This window comes from Eucalyptus grandis, chromosome 3, assembly GCF_016545825.1.
Source record: "Eucalyptus grandis isolate ANBG69807.140 chromosome 3, ASM1654582v1, whole genome shotgun sequence".
Lineage (NCBI taxonomy): Eukaryota > Viridiplantae > Streptophyta > Magnoliopsida > Myrtales > Myrtaceae > Eucalyptus > Eucalyptus grandis.
Genome location: NC_052614.1, coordinates 53,498,431 through 53,521,847, shown reverse-complemented (window position 1 = coordinate 53,521,847; position 23,417 = coordinate 53,498,431). Strand labels below are relative to the sequence as shown.

Here is a 23,417-nt window from a genome sequence, read left to right as displayed (position 1 = left end):
ATCAAGTCAATCGTTTTTCGAGAATCCGTGGACACTGGATCCCACTAGAAAACACAAATTCCCATTACCATATAGTTTTTACACTGTGATGGTTTCTCGTTCTCTTTCTTTACACATATGCTATTGATTTTTTTTTTTTTTAAACTTTTTCTGATGCTTGCATAAATCGAGTCTGCTAGATCAAGTTGATCGTACTCGTTCCCACTAAAAAATGCGGATTCCCATTGCCGCATAGTTTTTACACGGCGATGGTTTCCCGTTCTCTTTCTTCACACACAAAATTCATAGACCGAGCCTGTTATATCAAGTCAATGTCGATTCGCACTGAATCCCGCTAGAAAACATAAATTTTTTATTTATTACCGTATAGTTTTTACACTATGATCTATTCTGTTCACCACGCGTTGGGAAATAATGAAGTTACGGATTTAAATTTATGGCTACAAAAAAAAAAAAAAAAATTACACATGCATGTGATTCTGTTGTCTTCTATATGCCTGAGATCCCAACCGCCGGCACCCGTTCAGCCACCCCCAATAACGTCCTCTCTTTTTCGCAGAGGTAAAAGGAGAGACGCTTCTCATACAGGTGGATCGCAGAAGAGCATCGAATTCTCTGTGTCTTCCCCTCTGCGGGTGGCGCTACGCAGTACAGCATATAGTCAAAGCCATGGAGGGCGCCCTTCGAACACCAACGATCCAAATACACCCAAGTTCATTTCATCGTCCGGCGTGCCCCGAAAGCTCAGCACCAACTTGGCCATCCGCTCGAAATGGGGTGAGATCAATGGAGCCATGGGCGACTTGGGCACGTACATCCCCGTAGTCCTGGCCTTGACGCTGGCCAAGGACCTCAACCTCGGCACGAACCTGATATTCACCAGCGTCTACGACATGGTCACTGGTGCCATATATGGTGTCCCCATGCCGGTGCAGCCCATGAAGGCAATCACAGCAGTCGGGATATCGAGTGCCGATTTTGGCATCCCCGAGGTCATGGCTGCTGGGAGTTGCACCGGTGCGATCTTTGTCGTCCTGGGCGTGACCAGGTTGATGCAGCTTGTTTATAGGATGATCCCTCTGTCCGTTGTTAGGGGGATTCAGCTCTCGCAAGGACTGTCATTTGCGATGACTGCTGTGAATTACATCCGGCAAGTTCAAGACTTCTCAAAGTCGAAACCGGCTGGGGATGGCTCGGGTTGGATGGCCTGGTGTTGGCCATTGTTTGTGCTTGTTTCATTGTGATCATCAATGGTACTGGTGAAGAGAGGCGAAGCAAACCAGAATCGGGTGACGACATCGATGATCAAAGCTCGATGAGGAAGAGAAAATGGAAGAGAATCATGACGGTTCTTCCATCAGCTTTCATTATCTTCCTGCTAGGTGTTGTCCTGGCCTTCATCAGAGAACCTAAAGTGGTCAGGGGCATTAAATTTGGTCCATCCTCTATTGAAGTTGTGAAGCTTTCAAGGCATGCTTGGAAAGAGGGATTCATTAAAGGCACAATTATCGATATTTAATTCGGTTATTTCCGCGTGCAAGCTGTCGTATGATCTCTTCCCCAAGGACTTCTCCTCCGCGTCAGTGTTGGTCACAGTTAGGCTGATGAATGCGGTCAGGTGCTGGTTGGGGCCATGCCAAGCTGCCACGGGGCCGGTGGCCTGGCAGGGCAATACAAGTTTGGCAGCAGGAGCGGCGGCTGCGTGGCGATCTGGGAGCCACTAAATTGATTCTTGGTCTGGTCCTTGAGAGTTTTATAGTGAAGGTGTTAGACCAGTTCCCTGTCGGTGTGCTCGGTGTGCTGCTTTTGTTTGCAGGGATTGAGCTGGCCTTGGCTGCCAGGGACATGGATTCAAAGGAGGCGGCTTTTGCAATGCTGATCTGTGCGGCAGTTTCTCTCGTTGGATTGAGTGCAGTGCTCGGGTTTCTTTGTGGAATTGTGGTTCATGTGGTACTTAGGTTGAGGAATTTTAGTATTCGTTCCTGCTCAGCAACGCCTTGAGTTCTTTCGTACTAAAAGATGTGGTTGCGTTAAACACTTCTCTGTGTCTCATGCACTGCAATTCCCGAATAAAGTACTCAAGTACTAATCTTTCAAGTGTTTGATTTGAGCGTGTTTCATCAGCTTGTGCTCGATTTTCACTATCGTTTCATTTGCTTGTTTTTTCTTTGATTTTCTTTTACCGGTTTGCATTGCAATATTCATAGTTGTCACCTTCACCATATGCAGCCTCAATGCATTATATTATCAGTGCTTCTCCATTAGCATGTTCTTTTTGTCGTCCTCTTTTTTCTTTTTCTTTTTTTAATCTTTCGTGCTGATTGAAGTGAAAACCGGAACTACGTCTTTCCATTTGCTTGCAAGAAGTTTGCTTCCTTTCCTCACATGGCATCACCGGATCTTTGAATTCGTGCATGAAATTCCTTATTTAGTCGAATGTTTCACAAAGTTTAAGATGCTAGTTGTCTTGCTCCTTCATACAGCCGAGAATATGAGCTACAGTTTCTACTTGGGCAAAGCAACTCCTTATCACAGCTCAAAGCAGCATTGGGTAATGACGGTCGGTAAGAGATGATTGCTAAATTTACAGAGTAGAGTTACGGAACTATTTGAACTTGTCAATGAATATATGGGTTGGTACTGTGTGGTTTAACTTATTTACCACAATCCAGTTGTAGAATTCCTGGCAAAGCATATACACTTGGATCGATTGCAGGGACAGTTTCAACTGACCTTCAATTAGTGACTGCAGGGTGAAGCACCTACCAAGATGTTGCAGAGCTGCAAGTTAGAAGACTGTCATGTGACCGATCTATTGTTAATCTACCCGAATGGGTTTCCTCCCCCTGAAGACGGAAAAGAATTTGGGGCTGTGGGTGCCAGTAGCTTGTTGCCATCTGTTGATTAGTGTTCAAGGAGCTAAAAGGAGATGAATCAGTTCCATAACCTCCAAAGCCATGAGCTCTGCAATGGTAAACAAAAGCAATGAGAATAACTGCTAGATGAAAGTTCTGAACAAGCACGCCGAGAGACTGCAGAGGGAAAGTCGAAAATGCCTCCTGCCGGTTGATGCTACTGAAAGAAGAGAGAGATGATAGAGATACGTATAGGGCCTAAAGTTCTCAAGAATTTAAATAAATTGATTATTTATTCCCTTTATGAGATTCTGATAGTTTCCTAAGGCCTTTAAAATCTTGAGGTAAATAGCCATCAGTCAAATTTACCTTGAAGGTGGCATATGACCCTGCCCTTGTTGCTCCACGGGGAAACCTGGCGGAATTGAACATCAGCGAACAGTAGTACAATTTAAATAAAATAGTTACACAAAATTAACCATCATCATTTTACCCATCGGCAAGGCTCCATAAGAAGGTGACTGAAACGGTGAGACAACATCGGATCCATACGACGGAGACTGATGCAGCATCATTCCTGGTGCTTGGGCACCCTCGCTTGAAGTTTGTGCATACCCAGAAGAAGCTGAGACAATGGGCAGTGCTCCTTGCAGTGGTTCCATGGAAGGAAACTTCGTGTTAACAAGCAGAAAAAAAATATTAGATATCAATCATATTTCTCCTGTTTCCAATGAAACTTTCCTACCGTAAGTCCTAGCAAGGGCATTTTAGTATTATGGGTAAAAGAACATTTCAGATCAGATGTCATTCCTTCAATTAGGAGGATTTTATCTATACTGGACTAGTAACAATGTCAATATCTCTAGACTACAATAAATAAAGTGTGTTCAAAATTGCCGAGCTTTAGTCCGTGTTATGAACTCGAGATGGGAAGCTCAATAGCTTGGTGGGAGACGAGTAACGTGCTCCCATCCTTGCTTTTTAGGCAGTCTATCTGCGTAAGTGTTTATAAAAACTCATAAAACTGCTGAGAGTTTTGAACTGATTAGGTTGCAGCACTCTTTTGATCATTTCATTATTTCCCCGTTGTTGGAAGCACTCCGCCGAACCAATTCATCCAACTTAGATTATAATCGACAAAGGTGTAAGTGCGCAGGTGTCAATGGGAAAACCACAGAAGGGAGTGATTATTCAGAAAGTTGGGCCTACCGCTGACCCTTGAGGTTGATCAGTTCCATCACCGAAATCGAATGGGTTTGTCGACCTTGCAGAAGTTGGGTATGCGGGCATAGGCTGGAAAACAATATTAGAAAAGAACGTTTGAGTAACCTGTGAGTGTCGAAGAAAAGATTTTACTTGACTCTTGTGGTGAACTGGTGATACCGTCATGTTAGGATAGGACTGCATGTTGAAGCCCATGACATGAGGTCTAGCTGTTTGCCAGCCTTGAATTGGTGCTGGTGCTGGAGTGTAAAATGCAGTGAAAAGGTCCTGCAAGAATATGAATAAATTGAAAAAACATATATCTATTGCAACTTCTTTTTGGTCAAGAAAACATATTCAATTTGCTTACAGCTGGAAGTTCCTTTCTCGTGCTGGGGTTCGGCTCAGTGGGAAGGTTCTGCAATGCCAAACCAGAGCTCGCCGCTTGGACAGTTGCGTCGGCAGTTTGAGATGAATCCCAGGAAGGTCCTTGCACATTAAGCTCGAGTGACGTTAATGGCTGCATATACACACAAGTAATAATCATTATGATATAAGCATCACATGAAAAGAACCCCTAAGATATAAATTTCAACAATCAGTTATTTTCATCGCATTTTCCTATGTCATCTCTTGCAGAGTAACCAAGAAAATGAAAGACAAAGTTGACAAGGATTGCATAACTTTTTCAGATAAACATGCATTGAAATTACCGGTGATTCATTCTGTTCTACCGCAAAATTCTCATCCTTAGAAGGGGAGGCTGGAGGCTGATACATCTGAGTGCTTGGAAACTGCTCTAACAAGTCAACTTGGCTCTTGGCTGCAACTTTGGGAGGTTCTTCGCTAATATGTTCCTTTGAGGCAACAGAAGTTGATGTAGTAGGATCATCAGCCAGGACCGATGCTTGCTGTGTAGGAACATTGGCTAATGCTGATATTTGTTCTGCAGGAACATTGGCTGGGGCTGATATTTGTTCTGCAGGAACATCGGAGGCGCCAGTGGGTGAAGTGTTGCTCACAGATGCTGTTGGCTGAGCATCGTAGTCGCTGAGTCCTTCGGACACATTACTGACAGTTACGATTGCCGGTGTTAATTCTAGCAACAACATTTCCAGGGTACTTGCATTTGATGCTGATGATGCCTTCTCATTTGCTGGGGGGGCAAACGACGCCCAGTTACCTCCATCAGTAGAGGAAGGCATTTGTTGTCTCTGAGTTTCAGCTGAAGCATCGGGAGGCTTTTTGTCTGTACGAATCTCAGTCACACTTCGGGATTTGGCCTCTTTTATTTCCGCTGCACTGCTGTCAGTATTGCCCAAATTATTTAATGAACGAACCTTCTGCGACAACAAAAACCTCAGGGATCAGAGCATATATTAAGATCCCGGGACATGAACGTTGACAGTTTAAGTTTATGGAAACCTGCTGAATCTTCTTCAGAATATCATGCAGAGAAGTCTTTATGGTGCTAAATAATACAAGGAAAAACCGTGCTGCAATTGTATTGTCTCATTGGCAACATTAATCATAAACCATCATCTCATTGTGCCATTCCTGAATTTCCATATACGTGATACCACACAGTCCTATGAGCATGTTACACTCGTGGAACTAGGAAGGAATATGTCGCAGGCTTACATTTAAATATCAGCTTCACAATCAAATGCTACTTGGAAGTGAGAGAGAAGTGTAAATTGAACTCGCAAAGCAATTAGGATACCTTGACATTGGCACAGCCATCAGAATTTTCCTTTGTTTCACCTGCCCTGCGGGAAAGACCATTGTCCCTTAAAGTCTCCTTTGCGGGTCGAGCTACAGTGGAAGTGGACTTATCCATGTTCTTCTGATTCTCGGGTGACCTGCTTCCCCGCCTTGATTCTTCATTTGAAAGCCTTTGACCCTGAGATCGCCTGCCATCTCCTAACACGTCGTCCCGAAACCGGTCATCAACAACCTCGAAACGGACAGGACTCTTTCTATAACCCCCGTATCTCGAGATTTCTCGGGCATATCTTGGACTTCTCCTTTCATCAGAATAATATCTTAACATCCCATCTTCGCTTCGTCCGCTTGGACTAGACCTTCCGCTATGAGGTCTTTCATATCTGTCCTCATAACTGGGGCTTCCAGATGCACTCCTATATGCATTAGAACTTCTGTTCGTGTAGGACTCTTCTTTGTTGGTCTGCATGCATATAAGACATTAAAATCAACGGATTTCACAAGGCAAACTCCATTGTACTTGTTCAAGATAAAATTAGAGAACATAAGCAAACCATAGACCTTTGGTTTGTTCAAGGAATAACTAGTTAGCTCACCAATCTCAGCCTCGGGAGCTTCTCCTCGCTTCTTTCACCACTAAATTTCCTATCTACATAGACATGCTTGATGAAATCCCGGAGTTTATAAAGGTTACTGGAAGAACATACATGTATCAGACAATATTACTTTCTATAATTGCTAAGCGACATTCAAGAAGCGTGTGCAGACCTGCTGTCAGGATGAGAATGGCGTTGAGGATCCCATTCTTTGAGAAATATTTGCCGCGCTCGCTTAAAACGAAGTCCCAGAACACGAGTAAGAAACAAGACGTGATAGCTACAATAAAATCACCAAGTTGTGAAAGAGACTGCATACACAATTCCCCACCTCATTTCCTCCAGCTTGAAGTGCGCTCACTTCTTCAGGAGTAAATTTAGCCATCGATATTGATTTTACCCGGTGCGTGAACTCCCGGCTGCAATATGTCAAAACATATCATTGATCAGCAAAAATAAGCTGGCTATGGCTCCGGATATGCAAGCCTATGCCAAACTAACCCGCGATCAACTAGTCCACGAACCACACCGTATGTAATTGACACTAAATCAAATCAATGCATGTACAAGAAGAAATGAGTCTGTCTAGCTACTTACTGTATCCCACTGCAGTTCATGCAGACGAATGTACAAAAAGTGGTGCAAACATATTGCGGTCCCTGCAACAGAGCAAATGTCTCAATACCAATATGGTGGATTGACATACAGATTATAATTGTCAATGCTCATGTGAGTCCAAAAATATGAAAAAAAAAAACGGAGGGATACTATCAACATTTAGCTCTGTAAACAAAATCATCCATTGCCGACTTCTAACGAAGGAACAGTGGAGCTTGACAATGGCCATGGTTCGTCAAGTGTAATGACAACAAATTCCATTTTTGTCTCGGGAACCAGTTTCCTGTGTACGCCATAATTGGATAGAGACAAATTTCTGTGGGTACTCTGTCTCTTTTCTGGTGTATAGCATACTATGATTATCCAAACCCCCAAAGTCCTAGTAAACAATGTCGGCATTTCCCTAAAGCGATTGGTGATCATGATTGCTGTCGAAGGAATTTGAGGAAATCTGAACAAATCATTGGATTAACTAAGCATTTTCTGTGCATTCAGAAAACGGGGACGATGCACAATCGGTATCCATGTGGACATACTGAGCAGGTTCAACAATTAGGAAACATGAGACGAAATCGCACAGAAACAGAGATCATACCAAACTATTGCAGTTAATACACCTTCGGTTCTCGGGAAGTTTCAAGAGACCGCGGATAATCCTCTCGAGTCTCTCATCCTCCTTCACCTTGGGCGCCATATCTCACCAGCTTCCATGCACCTCCTGTTCAGCTGCAGGGGCAGGAAACACCAAACCAATCATGCCTCAATCGTCGCCATCGTCTACTGACATTAACGAACCATCTTCTTCATATGCTACGATTATTCATCATCCATACTCACAAGACGCGAAAGAGACGTCAAAACCAAGTTCCAGACCACCAACTACAATTCGGAAACTATCGAATGTTCCAAAAGCATGAAAACCAAGAACCGAAACGAAAGACTCACCCTCACATTGGTTAACGAAACGATAGACTTGACTCGAACATACACAAATCGCGAGCTCAAGAGAGGTTGAAACTTCAAAAATGGAAACTGAAAGAGAATTGCGAGAGAGAGAGAGAGAGGAATTGAATTGAAGCCAGACATTTATACCAAACTAAACTACCGGTGAACAGAGTCTCTGAGCTAGAGAGATGGAAGAGAGGGAAATTTGCCGCTTAATACGGTTAGGATGCGTGACTTTTATACCCTTTCTTAACGGCTTTTAGGACACTGGCTAACGACAACGTTAAAAGGACATATTTAATAGTCAAGTCCTATTTAATATATTTAGGAGATATAGGATAGGACCAGACAAAAGAAAAAGTCACTTGAAAGTATATTCTGTTAATTTCACCATACTTGTTGGCAGAATCCATAAGATTATTCTGAGTGGTAACTTTCTTTAAAGCACTTATGACTTTTCATTTGCAAAATCTTGAATTTTGACTAGTTTGCGAAAATAATTCAACGTTATTCCACAGGAAACTATTTATGTCTTTTGAAAGATTTCAAGTGTTACACATCAAATAAAAGTCAGATTAGGAGGGCCAAAACATCTAAAGAAATCAATTGTGCATAATTAGAATTAGAACCGAGAGGATGTTTCTTCATGTGTCACGTGGCACTTCACTTTTTTTTTTTAATGATTGACTCAAATTTCAGCATTAGTTTGTTGATTTGTCATCCCCAAGTTTCTATATATTATTTAGTTGAAACTTCACAAATTGAATAAAGAGAAGAATATTATCAAATAATATTGTTTATTTTGTAACTCCCAAACTTCTATGGTCTATTAGTTTTTATTTGAATAATAGCCAAAGAGAAAGTATCGTGTTTCAAATATAGACAAATTTCATCAAAATTCACTTAATTTAAAAGAAATATATTGAAACTAAGCAACGATTTACTTTCTTATTAAATAACTGCTAATTTGAAGTACAATTAATTCTATTAAATTATTTAGATCAGTGAATAAAATAATAAATAAAAGTTCATGTTAAATTCACATTTCTCGTTACTTCAAGATTACAGTTAACATATTATTCATTTTAGACTTGCAATATACTAAACAGAACTTTAAATATCACAAGTTATTGGTAACATAGTGTGTTTACATTTCATTTAATTTTATTATCGAGCATGTACAATGGAGTTTCTGATCGCGCTTGCATAAAATCAGTTAATTTGACCTTAAAGTTTCTCGAAAACATATAAAGATAAAGTTCATGACCTAGTTAATTTCTTTTTCATGTCAAGCCAATTTATGGTTACTCGTCAAGCAAAGTCCAAGAAAATTTTAGTATAAGCAACTTTTTTAACACAGTTATATATTTATCAACTTTTTTTTTTTCTGTTGTTGCGCACATCATCATTAAATTTTTTTTATATGAGTTGTCTTTGATATACATAAGTTGAGGTGACTAAATGAAATAAAAAAAAAATACCATCGTAAAAAAATTAATAAAATAAAATTACAATTACATTTCCCAATGATAAAATTTAAAAAGATAAAAAGATAATGTATAATTAAATCTAAATCCGCATAAACTAAAGAAATTTTTTTAGAATGACTCATTCATTTAGATTGCAAAAATCTAATATTATTGATAAAGTGTCACAAAGGAAGCTATCACATGTCTTAATGCGTATAATTTTTTTACATCATTATTCTCGGTGTACTTCTAGATACTCTTATATCTTTTTATATATTCAATGTAAAAGTATCTCATCAACAACATAACAAAATCATCACTTGCTTGATTTAATAAGAAGAACGATTTCTTTTTTAGACTAATCAACAAATAACAAATTCAACACAAAATTGAGTTGTTGAGATAGGAGGCACCAAGAATGGACATGCTGAGCAGCGATGAAGAATAGGCCGTTTCCATGTTTTTTAAATAGCAACTGAGTGTAAATTTGAAACTCAATTGAGGGAATCACGTGCGAAAGGGTGCTATTGCCTATCCACTGAAAAATTGAGTGGCTTTAGTCATAGAGGCGTGGTCAAAATTAGCTCTATCGCTTCTAACGTATTACTTTGTGCGTCCCATCGGCCGGCGATTAGTTAAACGAGTAAAAAGTGGCAAGATTGGACGATGGACGGCTGAGATTTAGTCACAATATCGTCGACTTGATGATACCCGGAGCCAATGGAGAAACTCCCGTGCGCATAACTGGAGAAGTCTATAGGATCGCGCCAGCCAGAGAAGAGCTTGGCTTTGTCGATCGTATTCCCACTCTCTCTTCCCGTCTTCCTGCTCGCGCCTTGTCTCTGAGAGAGAGAGAGAGAGAGAGAGAGAGAGAGAGAGAGAGATGGAGTGGGCGTCGTGTGCATTGAAACTGGCGTTCCTGTTCGTCGCGCTCTCGTGCATTCTCCGGAAGTCAAACCAAGCTCTGTTGGCTTCGATCACCGCGGCGGTCCTTGAATACGTAGGGCGGAAGAAACGCGGTTGGTGTCGGCATCGAATGTCTAATTTCAGCACTTAGCTTAGTTCTTTGAACACTGGTTTCGCATGTGTTTGTTCTTCCTAATTCATTCGGTGGACCTCTTCAACTTAAACGATCGTCTAGTATATTTGTTTTCCCAATTAATAAGTTTGTTCGGAAAATGCTTGGAAATAAGAGATAACCTTTGTTGAGTTCCTTTGAGATTTTCCTTTTTTCCTCTTCTAAGAATAGAAAGATGTTTGGATGCCTTTGGATTTTCGCTCGGTAATGTGAGTGTTATGCTATGCATTGTCATTTGACTTGGAAATTTCCCTCTCTCTCTTGTTTTTTTTTTTTTTACTTTTGATGAGGAGCAAACAATTGGGCATTCAGCTCCTCTAGGTAGGAATATACATGTTACGGGATAAAGTTTGGTCCCTTGGTTTGACAGGAATCATGCGAATCGCCAAAATCTGCACCTACTTTTGTCACATTTTTGGGAAGTTACGAAGTTTTCTTGAGTTTCAGAGGGCCAGATACCCGGAAGGGATTCACAGATTGCCTCTTTACCAGCCTCACAGAAAAGGGGATCAGTGTTTTCAGAGACAATGAAGAGCTCCCTGTTGGAGGAAAGATCAAGCTGTCACTCACTGAGGCGATCAAGCAGTCGAAGATAGCCATACCCATCATCTCCAAGGATTATGCTTCAAGCAAAAGCTGTCTCATGGAGCTGCAGCAAATGTTAGAGTGCAGAGAGAACAAAGAGCAAATGATCATTCCCATATTCTATGATGTCGATTGCTCTGATGTAAAACACCTTAAGGGTTCTTTTGGGAAGTCCTTTTATGAACTTGTTAAGAATGAGGGAATTGGTAGAGAGAGGATCAATGCGTGGAAGAAGGCTCTCCGAGATATTGGAGAAGTAAGAGGGTTGAACTTGGCTGAAATGAATGGTGGGTAATCCAATCTCTGCTGCTCGTCTTATACTACATAGCTCTACCTTGAGCAAAATGCGCTCCCAGTCCATACATTCATGGAAAAGATTGTTACGTCTAAGATATTGTTGCAGGTTAAGCTGATCACTATTCATGAATTGTGAGACCTTCAATAGCCCCAGAGAGAGTCCAAAATTCTTATCATATAATGCTGTCGTATCTGATTTCCTGTGGGCCTTCTGAACATCCTAAATGTGTCCATTCTTCAAAAGTCGCCACTGTATGCAGCCTATGTATAAGCAGGAATGTCAAAAATGTTTGTTCTACACTTCTAGATCAATAGATTAGAGTTTCCTAAGTAAAACCCGGGGTACACAATAGATACTTATATGATCGTGTCTAAGTAAAATAAGCCTACTTATTTCATAGATCATATAGTCAATACTCAATACTCCACTGAATACCTCCAAGGGATTAGTCTTGGCGTGATTTTCTTACTGTTTCACCAAATATGCATTCAGTTATAGACCATAAAAGAACTTCTAGAAGAATATCCTAGTTTCTGTTATCCTTAACTATAACCAATGCTATGATAAATCGACTTTGATATCATTTAGTAAATGAACAACTATGGTTTAGCTGGTGCCTTCTGTGTTTTCATACATTGTATTGCCATGTCTTAAGTCAACCTTCCCTATCTTAGGGCGTGCATGGAAACGCTCCAAAGAAACGTTTGAACACTTTTGTACGGATTTTGTTCCGGAACAAAAAAAGAACAGAAACGTTTGGTTGCGTTTCGGTTCTTTTTTTTTTTTGTTCCCGGAACAAAATTGGAGCAAAAAAGAAACACAAAAAAGTTGTTTCTGGAGAAAAAAACACTTCTTCGAAACCAAAAAAGAACAAAAATTTCTTCTCTCTCTTCTCTTTTCTTCTTCTTTTCTTCTTCTTTTTTTCTTCTTTTTTTCTTCTTTTTTTTTTGGCTGGCCTCGCGAGGGCTGGCGAGCCTCGCCGTGGCTGGGCGAGGCTGCCGACCCCGTCGGCCGGTCGCCGGAGGCCGGTGACCGGCCGAAAAAAGAAAAAATAAAAAAGAAAGGAAAAAATGAAAAATAAAATAAAAATGTTTAAAAAATTAAAAGAAACAAAAAAGAATAAAATTTACCAAACGTGTTTCTATTTATTTTTATTCCCAGAACAAACGTTACCAAATGTGTTCTTTTGTTCAAAATTGTTCCCCTCGGAACAAAACATTTTTTTTTTTTGTTTCTGTTCCTAGAACAAAAAAGAATAGAAACGTTACCATTCGCATCCTTACTTTTTGTCTACTGTCCAGTCATTTTTTTAGTACATAGTTTTAGTGCATATCATCATAGCTGTCTCTCATTACTTACATTGGCAGGCATCATGGCAAGCTTATACAGCTAGTCGTCTCAGATGTCTGGCAACGATTAAAGAAGCGTGGCCTAGTCGTGACTGAATATCTAGTTGGGATCAACCGTCATGTAGAAGAGGTTATGAGGAAGCTTAATGTTGATTTTTGTGATGGACAAGCTGTTGAAACATTTGGCCACAAGAAATGTGTTGTTGCAATATGTGGTATGCCTGGGGTTGGCAAAACTACTCTTGCAAAGGTTGTCTACAACCGACTCTACCATCTCTTTGATGGTTTTGCCTATCTCGAGAATGTTCAAGAAAGGTATACCCAGGTGGCAGGGCTTAAGACTTTGCGAATTGATTTAGTTTCTCAACTAGTAAATAAGGGGAGTCAAGGTTTCGGTACTTCTGATGAGGTTACGCTCTTTATCAAACACAGATTCAGCAATATGAAGGTTCTCATTTTTCTTGATGACGTGGGTGACCCTGAACAGCTTGTTCAGATTGCGGGTGAGCTTACAGATTATGGTCCTGGAAGCAGAATTATTGTGACATCTAGAAAGCAAGATGTTCTTACAAAGGTCAAAGTAGCAGATCAAAAATACGAGGTTGAGGCAATGGAAGAAGGTGAAGCTCTTCAACTTTTTTGTAAGCATGCATTTGGTAAGGATTTCATCAGAGAGATTGACCATACTCTTTCGAGTGCCATTATAACAGCTACTGGTGGGCTTCCTTTAGCTCTTGAAGTGGTGGGTTCTTTCTTATTTTCAAAATCAAAAGAAGTGTGGGAAGATACATTGAAGAAATTCAAACATGCTCCTCACAAGAAAGTTGAAAAAGTATTGAAGATGTGTTATGAAGATTTAGATGAAAATCAGAAAAAGATATTCCTGGATATAGCATGTTTTTTTATTGGCAAAGATAAGAGAATTGCCATTTACATGTGGGAGGACTGTGAATTTTACCCTCACGAGGGCATTGAAGCTCTTCTTGTTAGGTTTTTGGTTAAAGTTGGAGAGAACAACGAGCTGTGGATGCATGACCAATTAAGAGACTTTGGTAGGGACATAGTACAGAAGGAGAACCCCGAAGAACCTTGCAGGCGAAGCAGATTGTGGAATCACAAGGAAGCATTAGCCATGCTAAAGGAAAGGAAGGTAAATAAAGGACAACAAATGATTCCTTGAGTGGACAAAGTTGATGCTCTTTTCGATTTATTCATCTTACAATCATTAATTTTAACTCAGATGAGAAAATGAAATGATCATTATCCAGGTTTTCTTGTTGGTTTTTTCATCCAGCTAACTTTTGTCTAATTCACAGGGCACTGAAAAGGTTCAAGCCCTTGGAATCATGTTTGATCATGGAACTGACGTTTGTTTCACGTGCGAAGCATTTTATCCTCTCTGGAATTTGAGGTTCCTTAAACTGGACTGTGCAAATATTGAAGGCAATCTTCAGAATCTTCTTCCAAATTTAAGATGGTTGGATTGGCAAGTATGCCCTGAAAAGACCTTGGGACTTCCTTATTTCAATGTTGAACACTTGCTCATTCTTGATCTGTCATGGAGCCGGATAAATCAAGGTTGGAGAGGTTGGGAGCTGATAAGAGAGGTAGAAATTACATTTATTTTAATCTTGTTAATCATACGATTTTCAAGAACTCATTCTCTTTTATTGTCTCATTGATTTGCAGAAGGCGAAGAAATTGAAAGTTTTGAACCTAACGGGGTGTCCTGAGTTACTTGAATCTCCAGAATTCCCTGCTCCAATTAAACTAGAAAGATTGATTCTGGAAGCTTGTTCCAAATTATCCTTGATTAGCCCATCCATTAGCAATCTAAGCAGCTTAGTTTCCTTAAATATGAAGTCTTGTAATTTGGACCAGTTGCCAGATCTGGGTTTCGCGAAGGCTTTAAAAGAGCTTGTGATCGATGGGACTTTTATTGATACAATTCGTTTCCGAGAAGGTTCTATGGAACAACTTGAAACTCTCAGTGCTTGCAAGTGTGAAAGGTTAGAACAAATATATGAGATTGATCACTTACGATCTCTTTCTAATCTTGCACTGGATGGAGCTGCTATAAAGACCCTCCCAGTTTCCATTGGGTCACTGAAGAAACTTCGATGCCTATCTTTAAGGAGCTGTCAGAAATTAACTGAAATTCCACGATCCACTGGAAAGCTCAAGGAACTGCAGTTTATGGACCTGTCAAACACGGGAGTTGACGAATTGCCCCATTCAGTCAAGCATTTGGACAATTTGAAAGTGCTAAAGATGGAATTTACTCGCATAGGGAAATTTCCTGAAGCAATACAAAATCTGCCAAAGTTGGAAGAGATAGATTTTTCTCGCTGCTGGAATTTGGAGATTCAGATGGACTGTGATCTTGCAGGATTATCCTCTTTGAGAGTTTTGAAATTATCATATACCCGAATTTTTCACTTGCCTGAGAGCATTTGTTGCCTCTCAAATCTCCAAATGCTTGAATTGCGTAACTGCAAGAAGCTTCAGGTGCTGCCTGAATTTTGCTCTAGTGTAATTATCCAGCGCTAGGCATCCAGAAAGATGTGGACAGCCTTGGAATTGTCATGCCTGACTATTGTATTAGGGTGTTACTTTGGTGATGATCCTGTTCCAAAGTGGTAAGAATATCTAATGTTGGAGAGAAATTGATCTAATTTTGCAAACTCAGATTTTGGCCTTTCAAGAAATATGAAGTTCATTTTTAAGTTGTATTCTTCGCTCAACAGGATTCATATGCCAAAGTTAGCGGAAAAAGCTGAATTGTTGAGTCTCTTCAAAAGGCAAACATTTGATTGCATCCCAGAAAATCTTCAATTAGACATACTTGCTGGTTGAACTCATAATTGTTTTGTGTTGCTTTGTATTCTACCATTAGGCAACAGAGACCCAATTATGGATTGCTAGAACTGTGGTCGGTTATAAAACCATTTTACTGCGGTATAAATAATCTCATGTGCTTGAATAAATACCGTGCTTCTTTAAGCTTGAACGGTCTATGATTTTCTTTGACAGATCACTGAAGTTCTTGCGTTGCATTGTCTGAGCAGGAGCATAAGAGTATTCAATTTTTGAAGTATTGCGACAGCCATGGCGGAGTTGGATTGGATCTTGGCGATGGCTATGGCTATATATCAAAATCACAAGCCGCCCCTGTATTTGAGACTTGCGACTACCACAACGGAGTGGAATCGCATCCTGAGTGCAGACTTTGCTCCCTTGGCAACTGTGTTAATTGCCACGTCCATGTTGATGATTCTGATGGCAACAATTGTTGTGAAGGCGATGGCGATTGTTGTACATCCGAATCACAAACTACCCCTGTACTCGAGGCTAGCAACAGCCTTGGTGCCACAGACCTCAAATGCTATGTGCCCGCGGCAACTGAGTCAACTGTTGATTTGGCAATTGTGATGCCCGTGTGCCAAAATCATATACCGCTCCAGTACTCAAGCACAGTGATGGCAGCGGCTGTGTGAAACGTGGTTTTGACTGCGGTGGGGATGGTGACACTCACAAATGCCTCCAAGATAGTGGCAAAAGTAACAACCCGCAAAGATTATAACTGGTTGTAGTTGACAGAGTGATGATCATCAGATCATGGTGGAATGGAATAGAAGCGAACGTGTCTTTTAAGTCTGCCGTGTCACAAACTATGGCGGAAGAGCACAGTTATTACTGTTTCGTATGTGGATACGCTTAGGCATTGATCTGTGTTCTTACATTCAACAAGTTCCCTCTTAAGCACGCAATGCAAAATGGATCTTGTTCTATCGTTGATCAGAGATTTCTCTATGAAAAATACGAATCAGAATTTGAAGAAGGGGAAGGAGAAGGAGTCCTCGACCCGCAAGTGTTGATGTATAGCAACAAGAATGAATTGGTGTAGGCGTTTCAGATCAAGCCCACAAGATGCCAGCAAGTCTCGACTTAGGGCGTGTTTGACAACCGACCAAATATTGTTTAATTCTGTTTTTTTATTCCCGAGAGTAGATTTGGAACAAAATCTGTTTGGTAAATATCGAGCCTCGCTTGGGCCTCTCCCAACCTTTGGCGAGCCTCACGTAGCCGAGTGAGGCTCCACCGAGCCCTAGCTGGGTGGGTGAGGCTCGACCTTGCTTGGATCTAGCGAGGCCGAGCTCGCCTAGTTGTCGGTGGGGCTCAACCTCACCAAATCCGGGTGACGTTGAGCCTTGCCCAACCCAGCCGGGCTCGGCCACATCTCACCCAAATGTCAGCAAAGCTCGGCCAACGAGGCGCAGCCTCGCTGGGATCGTTGGCCCTCATCTAGCCGGTTGCCGCTCATCCCAAGGCCGGCGATCGGCTGAGGAAGAAGATAAAAGAAAAGAAAAAAAGAAGAAGAAAAAAAAATCATTCAAAAATTAGAAGAAAATGGTTTGGATTAGAAATTTTGAGGTAGGTGCTAGACGCAGATTACTAAACGCCTTAAATGTTTAGAATTTGTTTCTTGGAACAGAATAAAAAGAAAAGTAATTTATAACTATAAATTACTTTTGAAAACATAATAGTTATCAAACACGTTCTTAGAGTGCTTCCATGGGAAAGTATAAAGGAGAGCGAACACTACAGTATTGTGACTTTTGTGAGAGGGTGCGAGTTGTTACTCTAGGAAGAGAGAGGGAGCATATAGAAATGATTGAATTATACTTTTTAATCTACCGTGAGAATATATATATATATATATATATATATATATATATATATATATATATATATAATAACAGTATATTTGGGATCATAAAAAGTAAAAAATTATAAATTATTATGGAGTTCATTCTTTAAAAATCTTATGGTTCATGACAAATTATTATTCTTATGATAATCCAAACTATTATGACAAAATCTGGAAGCAGACCTCCCTGCCATTATTTATTTACCAATTAATCTATCTCTATCATAAAGCAAACTCAACGTCAAAATCAGGTCTGAAAGATTTTCACTATGTACGACCTATATCCAATGAATAATAAAGTCAATTATTGTAATGTATGTGTGACCTTTGTTCGTCCTGTCTTTTTGTGCTTTTGACTAAACTTAGGCAAGACAATCATAGAGGATAGGAAGTAGTCGAAGTGCGATGCAACATGGTGAACCCGAAAAACCATGATTGTGAAAATATGTATCTTCCCTCTTATTTATTTGTACTGCTATTTGGTGGGAGAAGTACTAAAAAAAGCTATAAACCTATTGCATTTATACTAATTTAGTTCTAAAATTTTCAATTTAATCAATTTAATTTTAAACAGTTTCACATTGATATCAATTTAGTCTATTCGGCCAATTTAAACTGAAAATTGCTGACATTGGTATGTGGCGTCACTAGTGCTAATATTGACATTTTTTATTTTTAAATGATTTTTTTTTCGAATTTTTATTTTTTTTCTTTTTTTCCTTATTACCCTTAGCCAATCGCCAACCAGCGGAGGTTGCGGCTGCCGCCGAGGGTGAGGCCGGGATGCCCTTCCCACCCTTTGGCATTGACTACTCGCTATTTGGATGGCAGGATGAGGGTGGAGCACGAACATGCGTGCACCCTCTTTGAGAGAGTTAGAAGTACAAGAGAGGTGCGACGGTCGTTGCAGCGGTTTTCAGATGGAGGCCGATTATCACCCAGGAGCAGGATGCAAGGACGTTGAGGTTGAATCACGGTGGTGGGGCGTCACATTTGTTTTTGTTGAAGATATAATCGAAGATCCTGACTATGGTGCCAATTCTAATTGATTCAGTGAATTTGTAATTGATTTAACGAATGGAAAATTATGATTCTTTGGATATTATTTTCTTATTTCATTTTTATTCTTACACTATAAGTGAATCGTTGTAATTGTACACAATTCAATGAATATACAGAAAATTTTCCCTCTCCACTCCTCATTTTCTGTCATGGTATCAAAGTAACTCTTCATCTTGGCCTGGCTTCAGCAAAATCCAGAATTGCCTTTGTGTGTGTGTGTACTTTTTTTTTTTTTTTTTGTCCTAGGGTGTTGTTGCAGTCCTTAAACTTCAAAACAAATCAGCAAAGCGATCGGGAATTCAAATTTTTTTTACCATGGCAAAAGATAAGAACATCGAGAGTTCGACGGAGGAGACTCCGCAAAATCAAACCCCATTGCTGTCAGATGTTACCATCTTGCCCGAAGAGGAACGACCATCTGTCGAGGAGCAACTTCCTACTGCAGGCAAAATCCCTGGGTCCATTAAGTGGCCTTCCGTGGTTTAGCCAGTGCACTGGTACCCCGTCCAAGCCTAGTGGGGCACTGGGCCAGGACAGGCGTGGGCCCAACACCCATATGGAGAAGCAAGCTTTTTGGGCCTCGAAAATCAGCCCAATAGAGATTGTTGCTTCTTGCATCGGATGAGAGCGACCCAATTGGGGATTCAGGTAAGCCGAATCTGGGTCACAGATTCGAATCGATACCTGGTCAAGGGACAAATCCCCACCTGATTTACTTGCCTGGATTCATGCCGCATGTTTTCCCCATCAGCGGTGATAGCGCCCTGAATCGAGCTATCCCTTTTATACTTCGCTGACCAACGGACCAAAACTTCTTCTCATCAACCTCCGACTCATTGGACTGGACAATTATACAACTTGAGCTCGAGATCTCCGGTAGGCACTTGTCAACAAAGATAAGGATACCTTCCTTGACAGATCTATCTCCTTTTGGTCAGTGAACGCAACCAGAGACACTAGTGTAGATGCAACCAGTTAGTACGTACATAGATCGGCAATTGTCTTGCCCTTGACATCGTGGCTCGACTCCCACCAATTGAAGACACGAAGCAATTATGGGACAATATCAGAGAGATTGTTGGCGTCTCGACTAAGCCAAACTCTTCACAATCACCTAAGCGTTGACAAAAATGAAGCAAGGAACCTCTCGATTACCACTTGCTTCAACTGCTTCTCTACCCTATGGAATGAACTCGAGGAGGCCAAAGAACATGTGCAAGGACCTGAGAGCAGGTAGTATAAAGAAATGAAAGAACGAGAGAAATCCACAAGATTTTTACTCATCCTCAAAGAGTCCTATTCGGCATTTAGATCCCAAATTCTTGTGATGGACCCTCCATCGCCGCTCGGCCACATATATCATTTGGCTGTCCAAGAAGAAAGTTAGTGTCTTGACGCAGCTGAGCACCCCCAAGGGGAAGAAGGCATGAGTCTCGTGGCTTTTTCACTTGACGGCTATTGTAGGAAGTGGCGGAGTTGTCGAAGTCGCCGGATACCCAAAAATGGGCTCTATGGCTTTGGCTAGAAGGACCAAAGAGAACCCTAGGGTTCCACATGTGAATGGCTGAGATTGTTGCTTGATAATGAACGGTATGGATTAGGAGATGGGGATGGATGGCTCAAGATCATGCGGCATGATGGACAGCTCGGGATCGCATGTGGCAATCAACGGCTCAGGATTGCCCATAAACTTGATCGGATCGGAGGGCCCTTATCAGGCCACATCTACTATTGCTTACAAGGGATCCTATGACTCACTTTAATCGGCATCATCAGGAAAGGTCGATGGGCAAAATGGTAAATTCAAAAATAATTATTGCAAATATTGCAAACCCTACACCATACTGTTGAGACATGTTGGAAACTACACATGAAGCCTACTGATAAAAACAAAAAAGAATACTCAGCTTATTAGGTTGCCACAAAAAAACCAAGGAGGCACAATGGACAATTACTCAGGATCAATATCAACATATTGTCCAGATCCTAAAACAGTTGAAAACCAATAATAAAAACACAAGGCCTCAGGTACCTTTCTTCAAAAGGAGAACTTTTTTTTTTTTCAGTCAATGCAAGAATAATCGATACAGGGGGCTAGTGACAACATAATTTGCAATAAGCATTTATTTTCTCATGTGAAAAAAAAAGGTTCATAATCCCCCATATTAGTATGTCTTCCCAATGGAAACTTCATCTATGTTACCATGATTGGAATTGTTTATCTTGGTTTGAACTTTGTCCTCAAGAATGTCTTATACATTCCTGATTTTGAATTCAACCTACTCTCTATTCCAAAGGTTTGCATAGATAATTCATGTCATGCTATATTTAGTTCCGACAATTGTTTCTTTCGGGACTATTCGACTGGCAAACTGATGGGCTTGAGTAGTATTGCACAAGGACTATATTTCTAGATTGATTCCTCGGGAGATTTAGAATTGTTAAATAAAAGCATTTCTTGTAATACTATCAGTAGAAATAAAAATATCCTTTTTCATAAGAGATTGGGTCATGGTGCTTATTTTCCTCATCCTAAATATCTAGTATGTCCCTTAGCTAAACAGTCTTGGGCATCTTTTCCTATAAGTACTTCTCGAGCTGACCAACCATTTTCACTGCTTCATATGGAAACCTGGGGTCCTTATTATACCCATCATCGTGATGGCTTCCGTTTCTTTCTTACGATTGTTGATGATTATACATGGGGCACTTGGGTCTATCTTATGTAATAAAAAATCAAAACTTTTGCTTATCTATCAAATTTCATTTTTTTAGTCAAAAATCAATTCGATCAATCTATGCAATGAATTCTTACAGATAATGGGTGTGAATTCTTCACTTTTGATTGCATCAAATTTCTGTCTTCACATGGGATACTCCATGAAAGTTCATGTACTTACATTCCACAACAAAATGGAGTTGTTGAGGATAAGCATAGACATCTCTTAGAAGTAGCTTGTGCATTAAGTATTTTTTGGGAGATTGTGCGGTCGTAGCTGCTTATCTAATTAATCATATGCCAACTAGAATTCTTGGTGGCAAAACTCCTTTTGACATGCTATACAACAAACAACTAGAAAATGATCATCTTCGAGTATTTGGTTGTTTATATTATGCGACAAATGTGGGTCATATGGATAAAATGGGTCATTGTGCTACTTAGTGTCTTCATGGGATACCCTCTGCTTCAGAAAGGATATAGTCATGGAAATCTCTACAGATAAGCAAGGATGTCATTTTTCATGAGGATATCTTTCCCTTCAAAGATATGATATTTTCTGTGACTTCGTCATTAGAAGGTTGACACCCTTTTCTATGTGAAGAAGACTTATAAATGGATTTGCAATATTTATTTGTTGCCCAAGAACAATCCATACTAGTTCCAAAAGAGCTATAAATTTCTCCAGCATCATCTAAAGGTGGGTCCCTAGCAATATCACGGGTGTTATCTGAGGAAGTTCCTGCAGCTACAGCTTCACCTGACCATATAGTAACTTCTCCAGCACCAGATCACATAGTAGTTGATCCACCCCGGTGTTCTAGACGACAACGAGCCCACTTACATGGACCAATGACTACATTTGCTTAGCATTGCGGTACCAAATACCCTATCTCTTCATATGTCTCCTTTAATCGGCTGTCATCAAAACACATGTGTTGCATTAGCCATCCCTCGGAAGAATAGGAATCATCTTCTTTTCATGAAGCATCACATGATCCTCAATGGCAATGTGCAATGGCATCAGAGCTTAATGCGCTAATGGAGAATCATACTTAAGACATTGTTCCACTGCCTCCACATTAGAGACCGATCGGATGTAAATGGGTCTATAAAATCAAGTTTAAGGCAGATAGATCTGTTGAACACTACAAAGCTCGATTGGTGGCTGAGGGATTTACACAAAAAGAAGGTTTTGATTATCATGATATCTTCTCTCCCATTGCAAAGGAAGTCATTGTTTGCTCCTTCCTATCCATTGCCATTATTCGTAATTGGTAGCTGCACCAAATGAATGTCCACAATGCCTTTTTTTCATGGTGATTTAGATGAAGAAATATATATGGAGCTTTCATAGGGATTATGTAGACAGGGAGAGTCTCACGTATGTCATCGACGCAAATCCCTATATGGATTGAAACGGCTATACAGACAATGGTATTCCAAATTCATTTTTGTACTAACCAATGCAAGATTTCAACATTCTAAACACGACTATACCCTATTCACATGGAATGCAAGTAATTCATCACTTTATTTGCTGATATACATTGATGATTTACTTGTGATGGGAAATAATGACTCTCATGTTGCAAACTTCAAAGAATATTTGCACTCTACCTTTCATATCAAGGATTTGGTACTTCCCAAATATTTCCTTGGTATTGAGATCGCTCGTTCTAATAGAGGTATCGGTCTTAGCCAAAGGAAATTCATCCTAGAAATCATTTTAGAAACATGATTGTTAGGATGCAAGCCAGCCATCATACAGATTGAATAGAACAACAAGCTGACTACTCATGAGTATGATATGAGTTCCTCTCAATTTATTGAGGATCCATTGCTCAAAGATCCATCAGGATATCAACGACTTGTTGGGAAATTGGTATACCTTACTGTGACAAGACATGATATATGTTATGCGGTATAAATACACAGCCAATTTATGCATATTCCAAAACAATCTCATATGAATGCAACCCTGAAAGTTTTGAAATATCTTAAGGGGTTTCTAGGACTTGGAATATTCTTATCTCGCGATTGCAATATGTAGATGACATCATTTTGCGATACAGATTATGCCACTTGCCCGATGACCAGAGGATCTATTACTGGTTTCTGCATGAAATGGAACACGAAAAAGTAGTCAATTGTATCATTGTCATTAACTGAATCAGAGTATCGAGCTATGGCGAAAACTACCT

The 23,417-nt window shown here is 40.3% G+C and overlaps 2 protein-coding genes and 1 pseudogene across 2 annotated transcripts; 2 read left to right on the top strand and 1 right to left on the bottom strand.

The window, feature by feature from the left end:
- Nucleotides 1–679: 679 nt before the first annotated feature.
- Nucleotides 680–2,331, top strand: LOC104439916 (annotated as a pseudogene).
- A 1,437-nt stretch (nt 2,332–3,768) lies between these two features.
- LOC120291967 lies at nt 3,769–6,764 on the bottom strand. The gene is made up of 9 exons (XM_039309785.1): nt 6,711–6,764; nt 6,552–6,613; nt 6,380–6,476; nt 5,782–6,246; nt 4,772–5,401; nt 4,429–4,578; nt 4,239–4,346; nt 4,065–4,148; nt 3,769–3,849 (listed from the first exon to the last, which is right to left on the bottom strand). The coding sequence occupies exons 1-9, from the start codon at nt 6,762–6,764 to the stop codon at nt 3,769–3,771; spliced, it is 1,731 nt and encodes a 576-aa protein (XP_039165719.1).
- Nucleotides 6,765–10,294: 3,530 nt separating this feature from the next.
- LOC108960232 (disease resistance protein RPV1-like) lies at nt 10,295–16,218 on the top strand. Its single transcript, XM_039309784.1, has 6 exons — nt 10,295–10,411; nt 10,860–11,365; nt 12,740–13,871; nt 14,038–14,328; nt 14,411–15,229; nt 15,790–16,218. The coding sequence occupies exons 1-6, from the start codon at nt 10,295–10,297 to the stop codon at nt 16,216–16,218; spliced, it is 3,294 nt and encodes a 1,097-aa protein (XP_039165718.1).
- The last annotated feature ends 7,199 nt before the right edge of the window (nt 16,219–23,417 follow it).

Excerpts from the sequence above, each read along its gene's own strand:
- LOC120291967 (XM_039309785.1), bottom strand. The coding sequence starts at position 6,764 with ATGGCTAAATTTACTCCTGAAGAAGTGAGCGCACTTCAAGCTGGAGGA. Across the intron at positions 6,477-6,551 it reads CATTCTCATCCTGACAGCAG|TAACCTTTATAAACTCCGGG; the intron begins GTCTGCACACGC and ends ATGTTCTTCCAG. Across the intron at positions 3,850-4,064 it reads ATCAACCTCAAGGGTCAGCG|ATAGACTGCCTAAAAAGCAA; the intron begins GTAGGCCCAACT and ends ACACTTACGCAG.
- LOC108960232 (XM_039309784.1), top strand. The coding sequence starts at position 10,295 with ATGGAGTGGGCGTCGTGTGCATTGAAACTGGCGTTCCTGTTCGTCGCG. Across the intron at positions 11,366-12,739 it reads TTGGCTGAAATGAATGGTGG|GCATCATGGCAAGCTTATAC; the intron begins GTAATCCAATCT and ends TTACATTGGCAG. Across the intron at positions 15,230-15,789 it reads GTAACTGCAAGAAGCTTCAG|GAGCATAAGAGTATTCAATT; the intron begins GTGCTGCCTGAA and ends TTGTCTGAGCAG.